The 18,540-nt window shown below is 42.4% G+C and overlaps 1 protein-coding gene and 1 long non-coding RNA gene across 5 annotated transcripts in view; one reads left to right on the top strand and one right to left on the bottom strand.

Annotated features, from left to right (window-relative positions):
• The window catches only part of mpp3a (MAGUK p55 scaffold protein 3a), a 42,487-nt gene extending 24,429 nt beyond the window's left edge, over positions 1-18,058 (bottom strand). For all 3 annotated transcript variants that reach the window (XM_061981301.1, XM_061981302.1, XM_061981303.1), the window contains exons 1-3: positions 17,960-18,058; positions 6,703-6,836; positions 6,513-6,631 (exon numbers count right to left, since the gene is read on the bottom strand). In XM_061981301.1, coding sequence (XP_061837285.1) covers positions 6,513-6,631; positions 6,703-6,739 — 156 coding nt within the window. In that variant the 5' untranslated portion in view covers positions 6,740-6,836; positions 17,960-18,058. The remainder of the gene's footprint in view (positions 1-6,512; positions 6,632-6,702; positions 6,837-17,959) is intronic.
• On the top strand, positions 1,731-17,953 carry LOC133620088 (uncharacterized). 2 transcript variants are annotated; one of them, XR_009817476.1, is made up of 4 exons: positions 1,731-1,812; positions 2,634-2,691; positions 6,522-6,750; positions 17,794-17,953. It is a non-coding gene; the product is annotated as an uncharacterized lncRNA (long non-coding RNA). The 2 variants fall into 2 exon arrangements; XR_009817475.1 differs by lacking the exon at positions 2,634-2,691 and having other exon boundaries at positions 1,762-1,812.
• Positions 18,059-18,540: the final 482 nt, after the last annotated feature.

Raw genomic sequence — 18,540 nt, 5'->3', positions numbered from 1 at the left:
CAACAATTGCGTGAGCAAATTGTTGAACAGTTTAAGAAAAAACTTTCTCAACCAGCTATTGCAAGGAATTCAGGGATTTTAACATCTACGGTCTGTAATATCATCAAAGGGTTCAGAGAATCCGGGGAAATCACTGCACGTAAGCAGCTAAGCCCGTGACCTTCGATCCCTCAGGCTGTACTGCATCAACAAGTGACATCAGTGTGTGAAGGATATCACCACATGGGCTCAGGAACACTTCAGAAACCCACTGTCAGTAACTACAGTTGGTCGCTACATCTGTAAGTGCAAGTTAAAACTCTCCTATTCAAGGCAAAAACCTTTTATCAACAACACCCAGAAACGCTGTCGACTTTGCTGGGCCTGAGCTCATCTAAGATGGACTGATACAAAGTGGAAAAGTGTTCTGTGGTCTGACGAGTCCACATTTCAAATTGTTTTTGGAAACTGTGGACGTCGTGTCCTCCGGACCAAAGAGGAAAAGAACCATCCGGATTGTTATAGGCGCAAAGTTGAAAAGCCAGCATCTGTGATGGTATGGGGGTGTATTAGTGCCCAAGACATGGGTAACTTACACATCTGTGAAGGCGCCATTAATGCTGAAAGGTACATACAGGTTTTGGAGCAACATATGTTGCCATCCAAGCAACGTTACCATGGACGCCCCTGCTTATTTCAGCAAGACAATGCCATGCCACGTGTTACATCAACGTGGCTTCATGGTAAAAGAGTGCGGGTACTAGACTGGCCTGCCTGTAGTCCAGACCTGTCTCCCATTGAAAATGTGTGGCGCATTATGAAGCCTAAAATAGCACAACTGAGACCCCCGGACTGTTGAACAACTTAAGCTGTACATCAAGCAAGAATGGGAAAGAATTCCACTTGAGAAGTTTAAAAAAAGGTGTCTCCTCAGATCCCAAACGTTTACTGAGTGTTGTTAAAAGGAAAGGCCATGTAACACAGTGGTGAACATGCCCTTTCCCAACTACTTTGGCACGTGTTGCAGCCATGAAATTCTAAGTTAATGATTATTTGCAAAAAAAAAATAAAGTTTATGAATTTGAACATCAAATATGTTGTCTTTGTCGTGCATTCAACTGAATATGGGTTGAAAAGGATTTGCAAATCATTGTATTCCGTTTATATTTACATCTAAAACAATTTCCCAACTCATATGGAAACGGAGTTTGTATATATATATATATATATATATATATATATATACATATATATATATATATATACACATATATATATTCCTCGCGCACTAGTTGCCGACACTGCGGCGCGATGATGTCACGTTATCGATGGGAAAATGCATTTTTGGACAATATAGGCTCCAGCAACCCGCCATGACCCCGAAAGGGACAAGCAGTAGAAAATGGATGGATGGATGGATGATTTGCCTGAGCAGCTAGGAGACACCGAGAGTAACAAGCGCTAGAAAATGGATTAGAAAGGACAGATTTAAAATAATTAAAATAAAAAAATAAATTAAAAAAATTAACCTTTTTTTTTTAGCTTTCGACCGTAGTTCGGGGACCCCTGGTTTAGTTTATGGGTGTCTTTTTGGTTTTGTTGGGTTCACTTCCTGTTTTGCCCTCTTATTTTTGTGACACTTCCTTCTTTAGTTGTATTTTGTTGCAGTAGCTTTACCCTCCTTCTGAGCGCTTCCCTCCTCACCTGTAGGTTGTTAGTGTTAATTCATCTCACCTGCGGTTAATGAGGTTAGAGGACTATTTAACCCAGTCTTCCTTAGTTGTTGGTGTTGGGATCATTGCATAGGTTTTGATATATAAAAGGACACACACGGTATGTTGATTTTGATATTTTTTTCCACCTTGGGTTGTGTTTTGTTTGTTCGCTGGCCAATCCAGCTCGCTCCTTTTTGATGCACAGCTTTCCCTGTGCCTTTTTTGTTTCATACATTTGGACAGTAAATTCTTATTGACTTGATTTTTGGGGTCACAGGCTCCACTACGAAGAGCACACCTAACAATGGGCCCCATTCAGCAACCGTTCTTAAGAACAAATGTTATTTTTAGGCCCACTTACAAAATTTTTAAGGAGATTTTTGTATTCACCAATGTTTTCTTAGCTGGGATTTGTTCGTAGGTAAGAACAAAATCTATGAGTGCTCCAGTGCACTCTTAGGGTGGCCTATTTGTTCTTAAAGTGTGACGAGTTCCCTTACTTCTATTGTCTAATGTTAAATTAATATCATAGATGGATAGGACAGACAGATATTTAGCAAAATGAGCAATATATAGACATTTCACACTGCAAGATGCCGCAGATCGTGCCCTGGGGAGGGAGCGCATATTTCTCGACCATGGAGACCTATTTGCCCAAAGTGACAAATATTTATTTGAACGCTTTATGCTACCGAGAGCTGTCCCCCCTTTCTTATACTTATGTTTTGACATTATGTATTTCCCCCGCAGGATAATACAAATTTCTCTTCTGTAATCTGTGTTATCTCTGTGTCTGATGTTCGGCTTTTCCGCCAGAATTGTGCCTTTATATTCAAGATTCGAGATGATTTATTGTCAATTCTTAACATGCACAAGACACATAAGAACTGAAAAGTATATTTTCGGCACAGTTCCACTAAGAGCAGACATACGTTACAGGGAGACAAGACGAGACTGCCGACGACACAGCCATTTTTACGGCGCTCCTTACAAAAAGGTGAGAAAAAGGTGATATCGGGAAAGGGGGGAAGAGTAAAAAATATCAGTCAAAGGCTGGATCCACAAGAAGGGGTCCAGACTGAGTCCAAGGGAAAAAAATCTAATTTGCAATGCAAACATAAACACGTTACATTTAGTCACAACAAACTCGCAACAGAGGGAGGGGGAGTTGGAGCAAACAAGCGGTGGTGAAGGCGTTGGTTGGGGAAGGGGCGGGTGCGTGCATGTATGCCCAATTAACTTGGGTGTGATGTTGAAATGTTTTTGTGGACTGGGGCCGATCTCAGAGTTCGACACCAGGTTTTTGTTGAGAAAAAGGGAGGTCAAAAGCATCCATTGTTGAGGTGTCCTCGGGGGTGTTTTTCAGAACAGCCTGTTCCTGATAGCGTCAAAGCCATTCGAGGGAGTCAAATCGTAGATTAGGATGTTGTTTTCTACGAGCAGTCAAAAAACAATGACTTGCCTGCCCTATTTGTCCATGCTGGTTTCTCTCAAATTCAATTAAATTCTCCTTCTCAGCAAACTTCTCGAAGATGTGATCCATCTTGCGATTCAGATCAGAAATCGCCGCAGTCTGTGTTCCCACAGCCCTGCCCAATCCTTCCATTGCAACGAACAGCCGTTGGGCTCCTTGAGTGGCTGCCATCGTCTTCCGAATTTGACGATACACCAGAGCAATGCCCAGCCCAATCAGCAGGTGCCCCGTAATCAGGTTTCCAAATAGGTAGATGTCTTCTACGTCCTCGATGGAAAGGACTGAGAGGCACATGATTCTCCATTTATCCCAGGAGTCTCTCACGTACCTTACAGCAATGGTTCCATCAGGGCAGCCAGGCTCCCCCGAACCTCATTTCCTTGTCGAAAAGACTTTGTCAATTGCGTCGAGAGTTCAGCTGATCATATCCATGTTTGATGTTTAAATTTGAGGACAGCGCAAAGAAAGAGGCTTCAAAAAAGTTCAGACAAGACAAAACGAAGAGCAAGCAGGGAAGGAGGGAGCGGAGAAAAAATGCGACCGTCCTCACCAGAGGCAAGACAGAAAAGGCGTATATGGGGAATTAAGGGCGTTTACTGATGCAAATTACGGAATTAAGGGTGTTTACATATGCATATTAGGGAAATAAGTGCGTGTTTATATGCAAATTATGATAGACACGCATGCGCTAACCAATTGGCATTCAGCAACTTAAGAACAGCAGGTGGGAACAATTTGGTCGTTTAAGAACACGTAATGAATTTGAAAGGACTCCTCTTAGAAACTCACTAAAGAAGAAAGATAAGTGGAAAAGTTAAGAACTTATTGCTGAATGGGACCCAATCACTGTGGAGTTAAAAAAAAAAAAAAAAAAAAAGACTATTTGCGAGGCGTACATAAATGGCGCTCGCAAGTACGGAATAATCGATGAAGCAGGCTTCATACCTCAGCAAGTTTTAATTGTGATGAGTCCGGAGTTTTCTGGAAAAAGCTACCAACCTATTTAACAGCAGCGGAGAAGAGTTACCCCTCGTTCACCGGCACCTCTTCCAAGCGTGCACACGTCCCCCCTCCCGCCCCCTCGATTCGGGACGGGATAGCTCGTGTGGTAGAGTCACCGTGCCAGCTATTTGAGGGATTCAGGTTTGATCCAAGCTTCCGCCATCCTAGTCATGTCCGTCACCCTTGCTCATGATGCTCGTGCTTAGCGCCTTGCATGGTAGCTTTCCGCTATTAATGTGTTAATGTGTGTAAATGGATGAATGTGGGAATAATGTCAAAGCGCTTTGAGTTCCTTGAAGGTAGAAAAGCGCTATACAGTCCATTTAATTTTTTTGTCCTCCCTCTGTCTGCTCCTTTCTTGTCAGCTCCTCCTTAGCCGATGTTAATGCAAGTGGATTTTACTTTTTAAAATGTTATTGTAGCAGTATGGTCACCTGCTCAGTGGCCTAGTGGTTGGTGTCCGACCTGAGATCGGTAGGTCGTGAGTTCAAACCCCGGCCGAGTCACACCAAAGACTATAAAAATGGGACCCATTACCTCCATGCTTGGCACTTGGCATCAAGGGTTGGAATTGGGGGTTAAATCACCAAACATGATTCTCGGGCGCAGCCACCGCTGCTGCTCACTACTCACCTCACCTCCCAGGGGGTGAGGGTGATGGGTCAAATGCAGAGGATAATCTCACCACACCTAGTGTGTGTGTGTGTGTGACTATCATTGGTACTTTAAAGGCCTACTGAAACCCACTACTACCGACCACGCAGTCTGATAGTTTATATATCAATGATGAAATCTTAATATTGCAACACATGCCAATATGGCCGGGATAGCTTACTAAAGTGCAATTTTAAATTTTGCGCGAAGTATCTTGCTGAAAACGTCTCGGTATGATAACGTCAGCGCGTGACGTCACGGATTGTGGAAGACATTTTGGGACAGCATGGTGGCCAGCTATTAAGTCGTCTGTTTTCATCGCAAAATTCCACAGTATTCTGGACATCTGTGTTGGTGAATCTTTTGCAATTTGTTCAATGAACAATGGAGACAGCAAAGAAGAAAGCTGTAGGTGGGAAGCGGTGTATTGCGGCCGTTTGCAGCAACAACACAAACACAGCCGGTGTTTCATTGTTTACATTCCCGGAAGATGACAGTCAAGCTTTACCATTGGCCTGTGGATAACTGGGACAACAGAGACTCTTACCAGGAGGACTTTGAGTTGGATGCGCAGACACGGTACCGTGAGTGCGCATGCAGCTGCGGCTTCCAAACATTTGATCGCTTGCCCGTACGTGCGTGCCGCTATGTGCATGTCACGTATGTAACTTTGGGGACTTTGGGGAAATATATGTGCTGTATGAACTTTGGGGAGGTGAACAGTACTTTGGGCTGTGGGATTGAGTGTGTTGTGCAGGTGTTTGAGTTGTATTGGCGGGTTATATGGACGGGAGGGGGGAGGTGTTTGTTATGCGGGATTAATTTGTGGCATATTAAATATAAGCCTGGTTGTGTTGTAGCTAATAGAGTATATATATGTCTTGTGTTTATTTACTGTTTTAGTCATTCCCAGCTGAATATCAGGTCCCACCCGCCTCTCACAGCATCTTCCCTATCTGAATCGCTCCCACTGCCCTCTAGTCCTTCACTCTCACTTTCCTCATCCACAAATCTTTAATCCTCGCTCAAATTAACGGGGAAATCGTCGCTTTCTCGGTCCGAATCGCTCTCGCTGCTGGTGGCCATGATTGTAAACAATGTGCAGATGTGAGGAGCTCCACAACCTGTGACGTCACGCGCATATCGTCTGCTACTTCCGGTACAGGCAAGGCTTTTTTTATCAGCGACCAAAAGTTGCGAACTTTATCGTCGATGTTCTCTACTAAATCCTTTCAGCAAAAATATGGCAATATCGCGAAATGATCAAGTATGACACACAGAATGGACCTGCTATCCCCGTTTAAATAAGAAAATCGCATTTCAGTAGGCTTTTAACTTTTTAACTTTAAGGATGTTTGACTTCTGATCGTTTGTGAGGGCACCAAATAAACTTTTGTGTGCTGGCAGAGCAGCGCCTACAGGACAGTTCAGCTTGTTGTCATTTTGTGTTTATAAAGGGAAAGTTAAACCATCACCCACTTGTTATGTTTTATATCCAGTACTATATAGCACTTTATATTGAGTACAAACCTTTACTAAAATATGGACTTTCGTCAAAGTTGTAACCCATAATTCATATTCACATTGTCTCTTTTTGCTTCACTGTACAAACTTTTCTATTTACAAACTGATCAAGAACCAATGAAGGTGGTAAATGGAGGTCCCACTGTAACACCGGTGTCCCTCACCTTCATCAGGTACCCCAAGCTCCTCTCGCTGAAGACGTCTCTGAGGAACACCATGTCCTCCTTGTGGTTGGCGTCGGGCCGCAGCTGTGAGGTCAGCAGGGCCAAAGTTTCGTGGAGCCCTGGCGGGTGGAGAAGGTGGGTGTTACTAACGGCAGGTGATGGAGGACTCCGGCACTGCAAGTCACCTCACCTGCCCCCGCTGTGAGGACCGGCATGGCTTCTTTCATGGATCAGCCAGGTGAGGAGGACAACACCCGGGCGGGGTCACTTCAAACGGCATCAATCATAAAGCTGCTTGGTGATGTTTCACATGACGTAACGTCTCTAGTGGAGAGAGGACAGAAAAGCTCTAAATGAACACAAGACGCCCAGAGGGACAGAAGTCCACGTCAGCGCGCCACAAATAGACTCAGACATGACACTTTCTGGGTGGCGTTCCAACAAAAATGACGTACGGCTGGCGAAATCTCGTTAGGAGCTTAGCGGCGGATCACACAAACATGATGGAGCTCACCGGTCAGCTGATTGGACAGCTGCTTTTCTTTCCTTTTTACCACACGCTCGCCACTACACAGCTGGACGTCTGAATTTGACACTTTGGGGAAAATGTCCCAACGTTGGCTTGGATGAGACATCTTAGCTCGTAATTAAATGCTGCTGACTTTGAGAGAACACTTTATTTTATATTTTTATTTTATTATAATTAGAGATGTCCCATAATGTCGGACTGCCGATATTATCGGCCGATAAATGCTTTAAAATGTAATATCGGAAATTATCGGTATCCATCCATCCATCCATCTTCTTCCGCTTATCCGAGGTCGGGTCGCGGGGGCAGCAGCCTAAGCAGGGAAGCCCAGACTTTCCTCTCCCCAGCCACTTCGTCCAGCTCTTCCCGGGGGATCCCGAGGCGTTCCCAGGCCAGCCGGGAGACATAGTCTTCCCAACGTGTCCTGGGTCTTCCCCGTGGAAATTATCGTTATCTGTTTCAAAAAGTAAAATTTATGACTTTTTAAAACGCCGCTGTACGGAGTGGTACACGGACGTAGGGAGAAGTACAGAGCGGTTGCGTCTCCCAGTCATACTTGACAACCCTCCCGATTTTCCCGTGAGACTCCCGAATTTCAGTGCCTCTCCCGGGGCAACCATTCTCCCGAATTTCTCCCGATTTCCACCCAGACAACAATATTGGGGGCGTGCCTTAAAGGCACTGCATTTGCGTGCCGGCCCAATCACATGATATTTACTGCTTTTCCCACACACAACTGAATGCAAGGCATACTTGGTCAACAGCCATACAGGTCACACTGAGGGTGGCCGTATAAACAACTTTAACACTGTTACAAATATGCGCCACACTGTGAACCCACACCAGAAAAGAATGACAAACACATTTCGGGAGAACATCCGCACCGTAACACAACAGAACAAATACCCAGAACCCCTTGCAGCACTAACTCTTCTGGGACGCTACAATATACACCCCGCCCACCTCAACCTCCTGAGAGAGCATGTCCCAAATTCCAAGCTGCTGTTCTGAGGCATGTTAAAAAAAATAATGCACTTTGTGACTTCAATAATAAATATGGCAGTGCCATGTTGGCATTTTTTTTCCATAACTTGAGTTGATTTATTTTGGAAAACCTTGTTACATTGTTTAATGCATCCAGCGGGGCATCACAACAAAATTAGGCATAATAATGTGTTAATTCCACGACTGTATATATCGGTATCGGTTGATATTGGTAATTAAGAGTTGGACAATATCGGACTATATCGGATATCGGCAAAAAAGCCATTATCGGACATCTCTAATTATAATGTATGCATGTTCTCCGCGTGACTGCGTGGGTTCCCTCCGGGTACTCCGGCTTCCTCCCACCTCCATAGACATGCACATGGGGATAGGTTGATTAGCAACACTAAATTGGCCCCAGTGTGTGAATGTTGTCTGTGTTGGCCCTGCGATGAGGTGGCGACTTGTCCAGGGTGTACCCCGCCTTCCGCCTGTATGCAGCTGGAATAGGCTCCAGCACCCCCCGTGACCCCGTAAGGGACAAGCGGTAGAAGATGGGTGGGTATGGGAACCTCAGGTTTCCCATACATTAATTTATCTGTTGCAGTCCACCACAATTTAACTCAAAGTCTATTTATATAGCCCTAAATCACAAGTGTCTCAAAGGGCTGCACAAGCCACAACAACATCCTCGGCCTCATCCTCTGCTTCTTTTTCCACTTTTCTGACTTATAAACGATACCAAAGCGACAAATCATTAGGTTTCACAGTTTTTCATGCCTCTGAATGCTTTGTTTTGCAGTTATTTTTAACAGTGGGCACGGTGTGAGGGCATTTCTAGCACGCGCCAGGTCTTTAATGTTATTCCTTCCCGTTTTATGCTCTCAAGCATGCTCTGTAGAGATGGAATTTTACGGCTCTTTGAAGATCTTGAGGCGCTCGCGTGGTCGTTTTTAACAAGATATGATGAATAACTGTGTTGTTTTTATGCGCAGTGTCCCACACTGCAAAAAGTCAGTGTTCAAAAACAAGAAAAAAAATACAATAATGAGGGGTATTTTATTTGAACTAAGGAAAATTATCTGCCAATAGAACAGGAACATTTGGCTGGTCAAGACTTTCCAAAACAAGTCAAATTAGCTAACTTCAATGAACCCAAAAATACCTTAAAATAAGAATATTCTCATTAATACAAGTGCACTTTTCTTGGTAGAAAAAAAAAAGAGACCTTTTTGCTCAATATGTTGAAAAATATTCTTAAATTAAAGGGGAACATTATCATCAGACCTATGTAAGCGTCAATATATACTTTGATGTTGCAGAAAAAAGACCATATATTTTTTTAACCGATTTCCGAACTCTAAATGGGTGAATTTTGGCGAATTAAACGCCTTTCTATTATTCGCTCTCGGAGCGATGACGTCACAAACACCGAGTCAAATCAGCTCTGTTATTTTCCGTTTTTTCAACTGTTTTCCGTACCTTGGAGACATCATGCCTCGTCGGTGTGTTGTCGGAGGGTGTAACAACACCAACAGGGACGGATTCAAGTTGCACCAGTGGCCCAAAGATGCCAAAGTGGCAAGAAATTGGACGTTTGTTCCGCACACTTTACCGACGAAAGCTATGCTACGACAGAGATGGCAAGAATGTGTGGATATCCTGCGACACTCAAAGCAGATGCATTTCCAACCATAAAGTCAAAGAAATCTGCCGCCAGACCCCCATTGAATCTGCCGGAGTGTGTGAGCAATTCAGGGACAAAGGACCTCGGTAGCACGGCAAGCAATGGCGGCAGTTTGTTCCCGCAGACGAGCGAGCTAAACCCCCTGGATGTCTCGGCTCACACCGTCCCTTATGCCACCGAAGATGATCAAGAGAAGAATATCGACCCTAGCTTCCCTGGCCTGCTGACATCAACTCCAAAACTGGACAGATCAGCTTTCAGGAAAAGAGAGCGGATGAGGGTATGTCTACAGAATATATTAATTGATGAAAACTGGGCTGTCTGCACTCTCAAAGTGCATGTTGTTGCCAAATGTATTTCATATGCTGTAAACCTAGTTCATAGTTGTTAGTTTCCTTTAATGCCAAACAAACACATACCAATCGTTGGTTAGAAGGCGATCGCCGAATTCGTCCTCGCTTTCTCCCGTGTCGCTGGCTGTCGTGTCGTTTTCGTCGGTTTCGCTTGCATACGGTTCAAACCGATATGGCTCAATAGCTTCAGTTTCTTCTTCAATTTCGTTTTCGCTACCTGCCTCCACACTACAACCATCCGTTTCAATACATGCGTAATCTGTTGAATCGCTTAAGCCGCTGAAATCCGAGTCTGAATCCGAGCTAATGTCGCTATAGCTTGCTGTTCTTTCCGCCATGTTTGTTTGTGTTGGCATCACTATGTGACGTCACAGGAAAATGGACGGGTGTATATAACGATGGTTAAAATCAGGCACTTTGAAGCTTTTTTTAGGGATATTGCATGATGGGTAAAATTTTGAAAAAAACTTTGGAAAATAAAATAAGCCACTGGGAACTGATTTTTAATGGTTTTAACCCTTCTGAAATTGTGATAATGTTCCCCTTTAAGTAAATGCTAGTGCCATTATCTTGACATAATGATATGCGCTCGGCATTACATTTCTTGAAACCAGCAAACTTATACTGAAAACAATTTTATTTTTCTTAATGGAAAGGCTTGGTACTCTCGGGGTCTCCGAGCCGCTCAGGCAAGTCAAATTGTCTAAAAAGGTATTTTTCCATCGATAACATGACATCATCGCGCCAACTGCGTGCTCTTTCAGTCAATTAGTGTGCATATATACAGCCCGGCCCCCAGCCAAAAAATGTTTAATTGTAATTTTGAAGAATTCATCTGAATGTGCATAAATATTAACTGTCAGTTTACTGTACTGTGCCAACTGTACTACTATATGAGTACGTATTTTCTATTGTTTCTTTGAAAATAAAACCGCAAAGTCCATTTGGCTGTCATCTGTTTTAATTATGAGACAAAATTGTGTCAAAGTCATGTTTTTTTTTCATGCTTGAAATAAGAAATGAATACTTTAAAAAAGTAGTTGATGACACAGCTTTGCAACACTTGATATTCTAGTTTCAAGCATGTTTTACTCAATATAGGTCATCAAATCTCAGCAACAAGCTGTAATATCTTACTGAGATCATTTAGGACCAAAACCCTTAAAACAAGTAAAACACTCTAACATAAAATCTGCTTAGTGAGAAGAATTATCTTATCAGACAGAAAATAGGCAAATATCACCCTTATTTGAGATATTTCATCTTACTTAGATTTCAGTTTTTGCAGTGCAGTGACGAGGTTTATTTTGGGGCTCGTAAATGACTAAACACGCTCCTGCACGCATTATAACGCTCCCTTTATCAATATGGTGATATATCAGACGCGCCATGACGAGTACATTTTATTTAAAAGCCGTGCATAGTAAAAAAATTAAAACCTAATAAATACATGTCAGGCTCAGGCATGAGCGTCTACTCTGTATATCTCTAATCTAGGTGGTCTCAGTCAGTAGTTCTCTTTTTTTTTTCTTGTTGTAAAATTACTGTAGCATGAATGCTAATGATTATATTTCATGTTTTTACCAATTATACGTCAATACTCACTCCTGTAACACAAATCAGTGCTCAGCTTAGGAAACTTGTACACAAATGAAATAAAGTTGCCTGCGATGGGCTAATACAGAGGTTCCCAAACATGTTTCACCTAGTACCCCCTCAGAAAAAACTTTGCTCTCCAAGTACCACCATAATGACCAACATTAAAATACAGTAGCGTAGTAGGCCTAAGTGTTCATTAAAAAACGAGGCAGAGGTTTTATTTAACAAGTATATTGAATTTTTTGGCCACTGTAACATTAGACACAGTTTGAACAGTAACACTGTTTGAATATAGAAAACAAAACACTGTACTTTAATCCGGTGACTCTTTTGCATACCACTAGATGGAGCGTGCGTACCACTAGTGCAGGGGTCGGCAACCTTTACCACTCAAAGAGCCATTTTGACCCGTTCCACAAAATAAAGAAAACAATGGGAGCCACAAAACTCTTTTGATATTTAAAATGAAATAACGCTGCATACAAAGTTTTTTTTTTGCTTTGTGCTATGTATAAACCAGGGGTCTCAGACACGCGGCCCGCACCTTAATATGAAAATGTAATGTTAGTGAGGCCCGCGTACTTGCCAACCCTCCCAATTTTTCCGGGAGACTCCCGAATTTCAGAGCAACTATTCTCTCGAATGTTTGCTTATTTTCACCCAAACAACAATAATAAGCGCGTGCTATGATGGCACTGCCTTTAGCGCCCTCTACAACCTGTACGAACAGCTTGCCAGCCGAGTCACATGTTGTATGCCGCTTCTGCAGACATACTCAAGTGACTGCAAGGCATACTTGTTCAACAGCCATACAGGTCACACTGAGGGTGCCCGTTTAAACAACTTTAACCCTCTTACTATTATGCGCCACAAGGTGAAGCCACACCAAACACATTTCGGGAGAACATCCGCACCGTAACACAATATAAACACAACAGAACAAATACCCAGTATCCCATGTATCCCTAACCCTTCCGGGCTACATTATACACCCCCACTACCACCAACCCCCTCTGTGCGTCGGTTGAGGTGGGCGGGTTTGGGGGGAGCGGGGGGGTCGACAAGTATGCAGCTGAGCCGCATCAGAGTGATCAAAGAGCCGCATGCGGCTCTGGAGCCGCGGGTTGCCCACCCCTGCACTAGTGCTACACATACCACGGTTTAAGAATCCCTGGTCTAGGTACATGAAAAGATATAACAGTAATAGGGATGGTATGGAAATGTAAAGTATTATATTGAAAAACTACATTTGGACAATTTTGCTTTGTTCCGTCACGGGCTGTCAATTATGGAGTATATGGAACAAATCAAATTTAATCGGACATGAATCTGTTCAAAACAAAAGGTAAGTGCTGGCTTAAGGTATGTTTACATTAGGGTTGTGCGGTGTACCGGTTCTAGTATAGTATCGTGGTACTAATGAATCACAAACGATACTATACTCTGAAAAGTTGCGGTTCTCGGTCATGACATCACGTCGTAACATTGCTTGTTTTACGAGCAGAGGAGCATGTTCGGCAGCGCACAATCACAGAGCACTTACAAGCAGACAGTGTGTAGACAGAAAAGGGAGAACTGACGATAAAGGTGAAGTTATAACACTGAATCACCCTCAGGAAGAGGTGCTTTAAGACATGGTGAGCAGCGAACATCTATTCACAGTCTGCAGTGTTTTAGCTACTTACTACTTTATCACTAATCCTCACGTCCATGGCGACGAATAAAGTACGTTTCTTACAAGTATCATCCCTGCAGGACGAGGAATAGCTAAACATGCTTCACTACACACCGTAGGAGGATACAACAGCTCACCGGCGTCACCGCTAGCGCGCCTGAATGTAAACAAATGCCATGGGTGGATCCACACCCGACATCCACTATAATGATACCAAGTACAATAGCGTATCTAGTCGATACTATGATTACATTGATATTTTTTATCGTCACAAAATCTTTTTTCCTTTTTTTAAAAATTCATATTATGTTTATAAACTCATGAAATACGTCCCTGGACACATGAGGACTTTGAATATGACCAATGTATGATCCTGTAACTACTTGGTATCGGATCGACACTTAAATTTGTGGTATCATCCAAAACTAATGTAAAGTATCCAAACAGAAGAATAAGTGATTATTACATTTTAACAGAAGTGTAGATAGAACATGTTAAAACAGAAAATAACCAGATATGAACAAGTAGATTAATAATTATTTTTTACAGCTTGTCCCTCATAATTTTGACAAAATAATGGAATGATAAATGACACAATATGTTACTGCATATGTCAGCAGCTAAATTAGGAGCCTTTGTTTGTTTACTTACTACTAAAAGACAAGTTGTCTTGTATGTTCACTATTTTATTTAAGGACAAACTTGCGATAAGAAAGATTTTTTTTGTTAAAATAAAGCCCATAATGCAATTTTTTGTGGTCCCTTTTTTATTCACAAAAATATTTAAATAATTTGGCCAAAATATTGGTATCGGGACAACCCTAGTCCACATTATTGTGGCCCTTTTAAATTGATACCGGCTTGTATCATGTATTTAATGTCCGTGTATTGATAGTTGGTATGGAATGTAAGAGCATGTTATTTCTCTAAGACAGTGTTTTTCAACCTTTTTTGAGCCAAGGCACATTTTTTGCGTTGAAAAAATCCGGAGGCACACCACCAGCAGAAATCATCAACTCAGTCGACAGTTAAAAGTCATTGTCGCAATTGTTGGATATGACTTTAAAGCATAACCAAGCATGCTTCACTATAGCTCTTGTCTCAAAGTAGGTGTACTGTCACCGCCTGTCACATCACACCCTGACTTATTGAGTTTTTTGCTGTTTTCCTGTGTGTAGTGTTTTAGTTCTTGTCTTGCGCTCTTGGCTTTTTCTCTTTTGTTGGTATTTTCCTGTAGCAGTTTCATATCTTATATTTCCCGCATCTACTTTGTTATAGCAATCAAGAATATTTCAGATGTTTATATCTTTCTTTGTGGGGACATTGTTGATTGTCATGTCATGTTCGGATGTACATTGTGGACGCCGTCTTTGCTCCACAGTAAGTCTTTGCTGTCGTCCAGCATTCTGTTTTTGTTTACTTTTGTAGCCAGTTCAGTTTTAGTTTCGTTCTGCATAGCCTTCCCTAAGCTTCAATGCCTTTTCTTAGGGGCACTCACCTTTTGTTTATTTTTGGTTTAAACATAAGACACCTTTTTACCTGCATTTACAAAGCAATTAGCTACCGGCTGCCACCTACTGATATGGAAGAGTATTACACGGTTACACTGCCGAGCTCTAGTCACTCAACAACAACACATCATTTGCAGACTATAATTACTGGTTTGCAAAAAAATTTTTTAACCCAAATATGTCAAATTAGATCATCTCCCACGGCACACCAGACTGTATCTCACGGCCGCGGCACAGTGGTTGAAAAACACTGCTCTAAGAGACCAGAGTGGGGAAATTGGCAATAAACATCAGTTGCATGTTGAACTGTATCGTCCCTATTTGAAATCATTTCATTCTGCATGAAATGAAAGCAACACTTAAGTCAGTAACTTCATGTTCAGTTGTTAAATGTTACAGATAATGTCGCACATTTCCAATGACACAATCCAATAAGCTCCATTTCACCAGTCATGGCCGGTTATGCAAATTAGACCAAGACGTAATTTACAATGACAACCTGTGGGAAACACTTGACCTCGTTCTGTCCTCCTGTGCACAAAGCAAGGTCCATAGGGGTGTGCTTGGAGGAGTGTGGTGTGGAAGAACAAGGGCAAACGGGCACAGAAATCCTCCCAGAAGAGGACAAGCTGTTGCATTGCAGCTGCATTTTTTTTTTTTCCATTTTCACTTCCTGGAGGTGAAATTGTGTCCTGAGACTTTTGTCCGTTGCTAGTGGAAACCGTGAAGCTTCTGAAATGCATCGCCGACGATCATGTGATAGTCTTTTAAAACAAACAGGCTGATCCTCCGCACGCCGTGCGCGTAGTAGTGAGTAACACATCGCCGAGCGTCTGCTGCTTGGTGTGACAGCATCCTGTTGGCAGCATGGGGAGACCATCAAGCTGCTCAAGTCTGTTAGAGAGACCCTACACCACCTGACCACACACACACACACACACGTTCTGAGTCTAATCTGTTTTAGGGCTGAAACCTATCTATCGGTAATGATTGATATTTTCTATGACCTATGGAAATATATATATATATATAGTAAATGTCAATATTTTTATTTAAAGCAGGGGTGTCAAACTCATTTTAGATCAGGGGCCAGACTTGAATCTAATTGCTGCCAAAGGTGCATCAACAAAGTATTGAGCAAAGGCTGTGAATACTTATGTACGTGTAATTTTTAATATATTTGAAGTTGTCTTTATTTGTAAGTTATCGTGCCGTGATTTTACCAGTCCCGCCCACTTGGGAGTAGATTTTTATCCATGTGGTCCCCCATCTAAAATGAGTTTGACACCCCCGGTTTACAGTAAAAGACTATAAAATCAATCACTCCAGATTTTACTGTAAAGAGTGGTTCTATCTTTCCATTGCATTTCCAGTAATATGCTGTAAAAAAAACTGGCAACTGAGCAAGTTTTTTTTTGCAGTAAAATCTATTTTGGGTTTTTGTTAGAATAATTATGTATATATTATCACACAACTCTTATGCTTAAGGGCCATTGCTATAGTTATCAATTGAGCTGAAGTGGTATTTTTCTTTGTCTGTGCAAAGCTGGCAATCCAAAAGATTAGCAAGCCAGTCTGGTATCAGTGTTTGTTTCCAGACTCGGCCTGCTGACTGCCAAGGCCGAACATCGAGTACCGTGACGCAGACAGAGCAGAGACAAGGCGATATCACGACTGTCGGCCCGTTTGCATTTTTTGTATAATCATATATTGTGTCTAACTGGAGCTGTCCAGATTACCCCCTTCCCTCAGTGACAGCTTCAGTGACGTAACCAGGGACCTCCCAAATAAATAGAGGAAGCACGTGGGCTAGACTTTAGAGCTAAATTTGGAACTATAACTAAAAAGTCTCTCCTCAATTGAGCAAAATGTAACTCTGTCTCTGCATGATTCCTTGCTTCTCGTCTGTTTAATAGATGTCATCAGTGTTTGAACTAGAGATGTCGATAAATGCTTTTAAAATGTAATATCGGAAATTATCGGTATCGTTTTTTTTTATTACCAGTATCATTTTAATTTTTTTATTTAATTTTTTTTTTTATTAAATCAACATAAAAAACACAAGATACACTTACAATTAGTGCACCAACCTAAAAAAACCTCCCTCATTCACACAAAAGGGTTGTTTCTTTCTGGTTCCTACATTATATATCAATATATATCAATACAGTCTGCAAGGGATACAGTCCGTAAGCACACATGATTGTGCGTGCTGCTGCTCCACTAATAGTACTAACCTTTAACAGTTCATTTGACTCATTTTCATTAATTAGTAGTTTCTATGTCGCTGTTTTTATATTGTTTTACTTTCTTTTTTATTCAAGAAAATGTTTTTAATTTATTTATCTTATTATGAATTTTTTTTAAAGGACCTTATCTTCACCATACCTGGTTGTCCAAATTAGGCATAATAATGAGTTAATTCCACGACTGCATATATCGGTAAGCAAACGTAAAAAAAAGCGAATAATCAAATGCTTAGGCAATAATGCAGTATCATGAGCCGAATCCTTACTTTTTAAAATATCCTATATTTACAAGTGGCCCTCTGAGGGCAGACATAACTGTCATGTGGCCCTGAATGAAAACAAGTTTGACACCCCTGCGCTGGGGGGGTCAAAGTGCGCCGTCAGCGGCTCGCCGCCGCGTCAAGGCAGGAAGTAAGATGTTGTTTTGGAAGCCGACGCGCTCTACCTTCAAGCAGCTGATGGCCACCACACGCCGGCCAATCGCCTTCAAGGGAACAAAGCTAATCCGCTGCCTTGTTTACGCCACCACAAGGCCGCCATCATCACCATCACCACCAGGAGGGTGTGGTCGCAGCCCACAATAATGGAAGGCTCCCCTTCTGCGATGTTAGCATCTTCCTGGTGTGTCAGTGACAGCATCGTGCTAACACAACCCCCCCCCCCCCCTTTCCTCTTGCCCCCCTCTCTGCAGTATCACGCAGCGCCGCTCTGACAAGCCGGCAGATGGAGGGACACAAAAAAAAAAAGGGAAATGTGCAGCGATGGAGGGATAAAGGAAGCTCCCATCTGCTGGCGGACAGCTCATGTTGTTGTAAAGAGGAAAAAAAATAATAATAATACAAGGAAGCGTGTCTTACCTTGTCTTCTCACGACGACTGCAGCCACACTCTTCCTCCTCCTCCTCCTCCTCCTCCTCTGGCTGCTGGGCTCACAAACCTGCTGCTACACCCCCCCCCCCCCCACCCCCCCCTTAACCCTTCCCCCTTTCAGCCCCGCCCCTCACGTCTGTGAGGCGGTGGCGGTCATCAAACGAGCAATCCTTGAAAGAGATTGACAGCAGCACTTTTTTTTTTTATTCTCCGCACGTCTCCATGGAAACTACGGCGTCTCCCTCGTGATGTCATCACTCGGTAGCAGAGCGCCGACCCTAAATAGGCACCAGTGTGACCTTTGAACCCTGCGTGATAAAATAAATCACTTGCGGACTTAGTTTAACATTTATGCACATTTTTATGTTTATTTTTTTATGCATACACTGTAAAAAAACATAAAATCAAAGTAAAACATTGTAAACCAATTAATGATCAAACACATTTTTACAGAAATTTTCATGAAATGTTTTGGGGAAAATATCGTAATTTTGCAGATTTTTACTCAATTATTAAGATCAACCACCTTTAATAAAGTGACAATGCAAACAGTTCTGCAGAAAAATACC

Source organism: Nerophis lumbriciformis, linkage group LG24 (genome assembly GCF_033978685.3).
Source record: "Nerophis lumbriciformis linkage group LG24, RoL_Nlum_v2.1, whole genome shotgun sequence".
NCBI classification, from domain to species: Eukaryota; Metazoa; Chordata; class Actinopteri; order Syngnathiformes; family Syngnathidae; genus Nerophis; species Nerophis lumbriciformis.
Note: the sequence above shows the minus strand (reverse complement) of the source record. Positions and strands in the feature narration are given on the sequence as shown.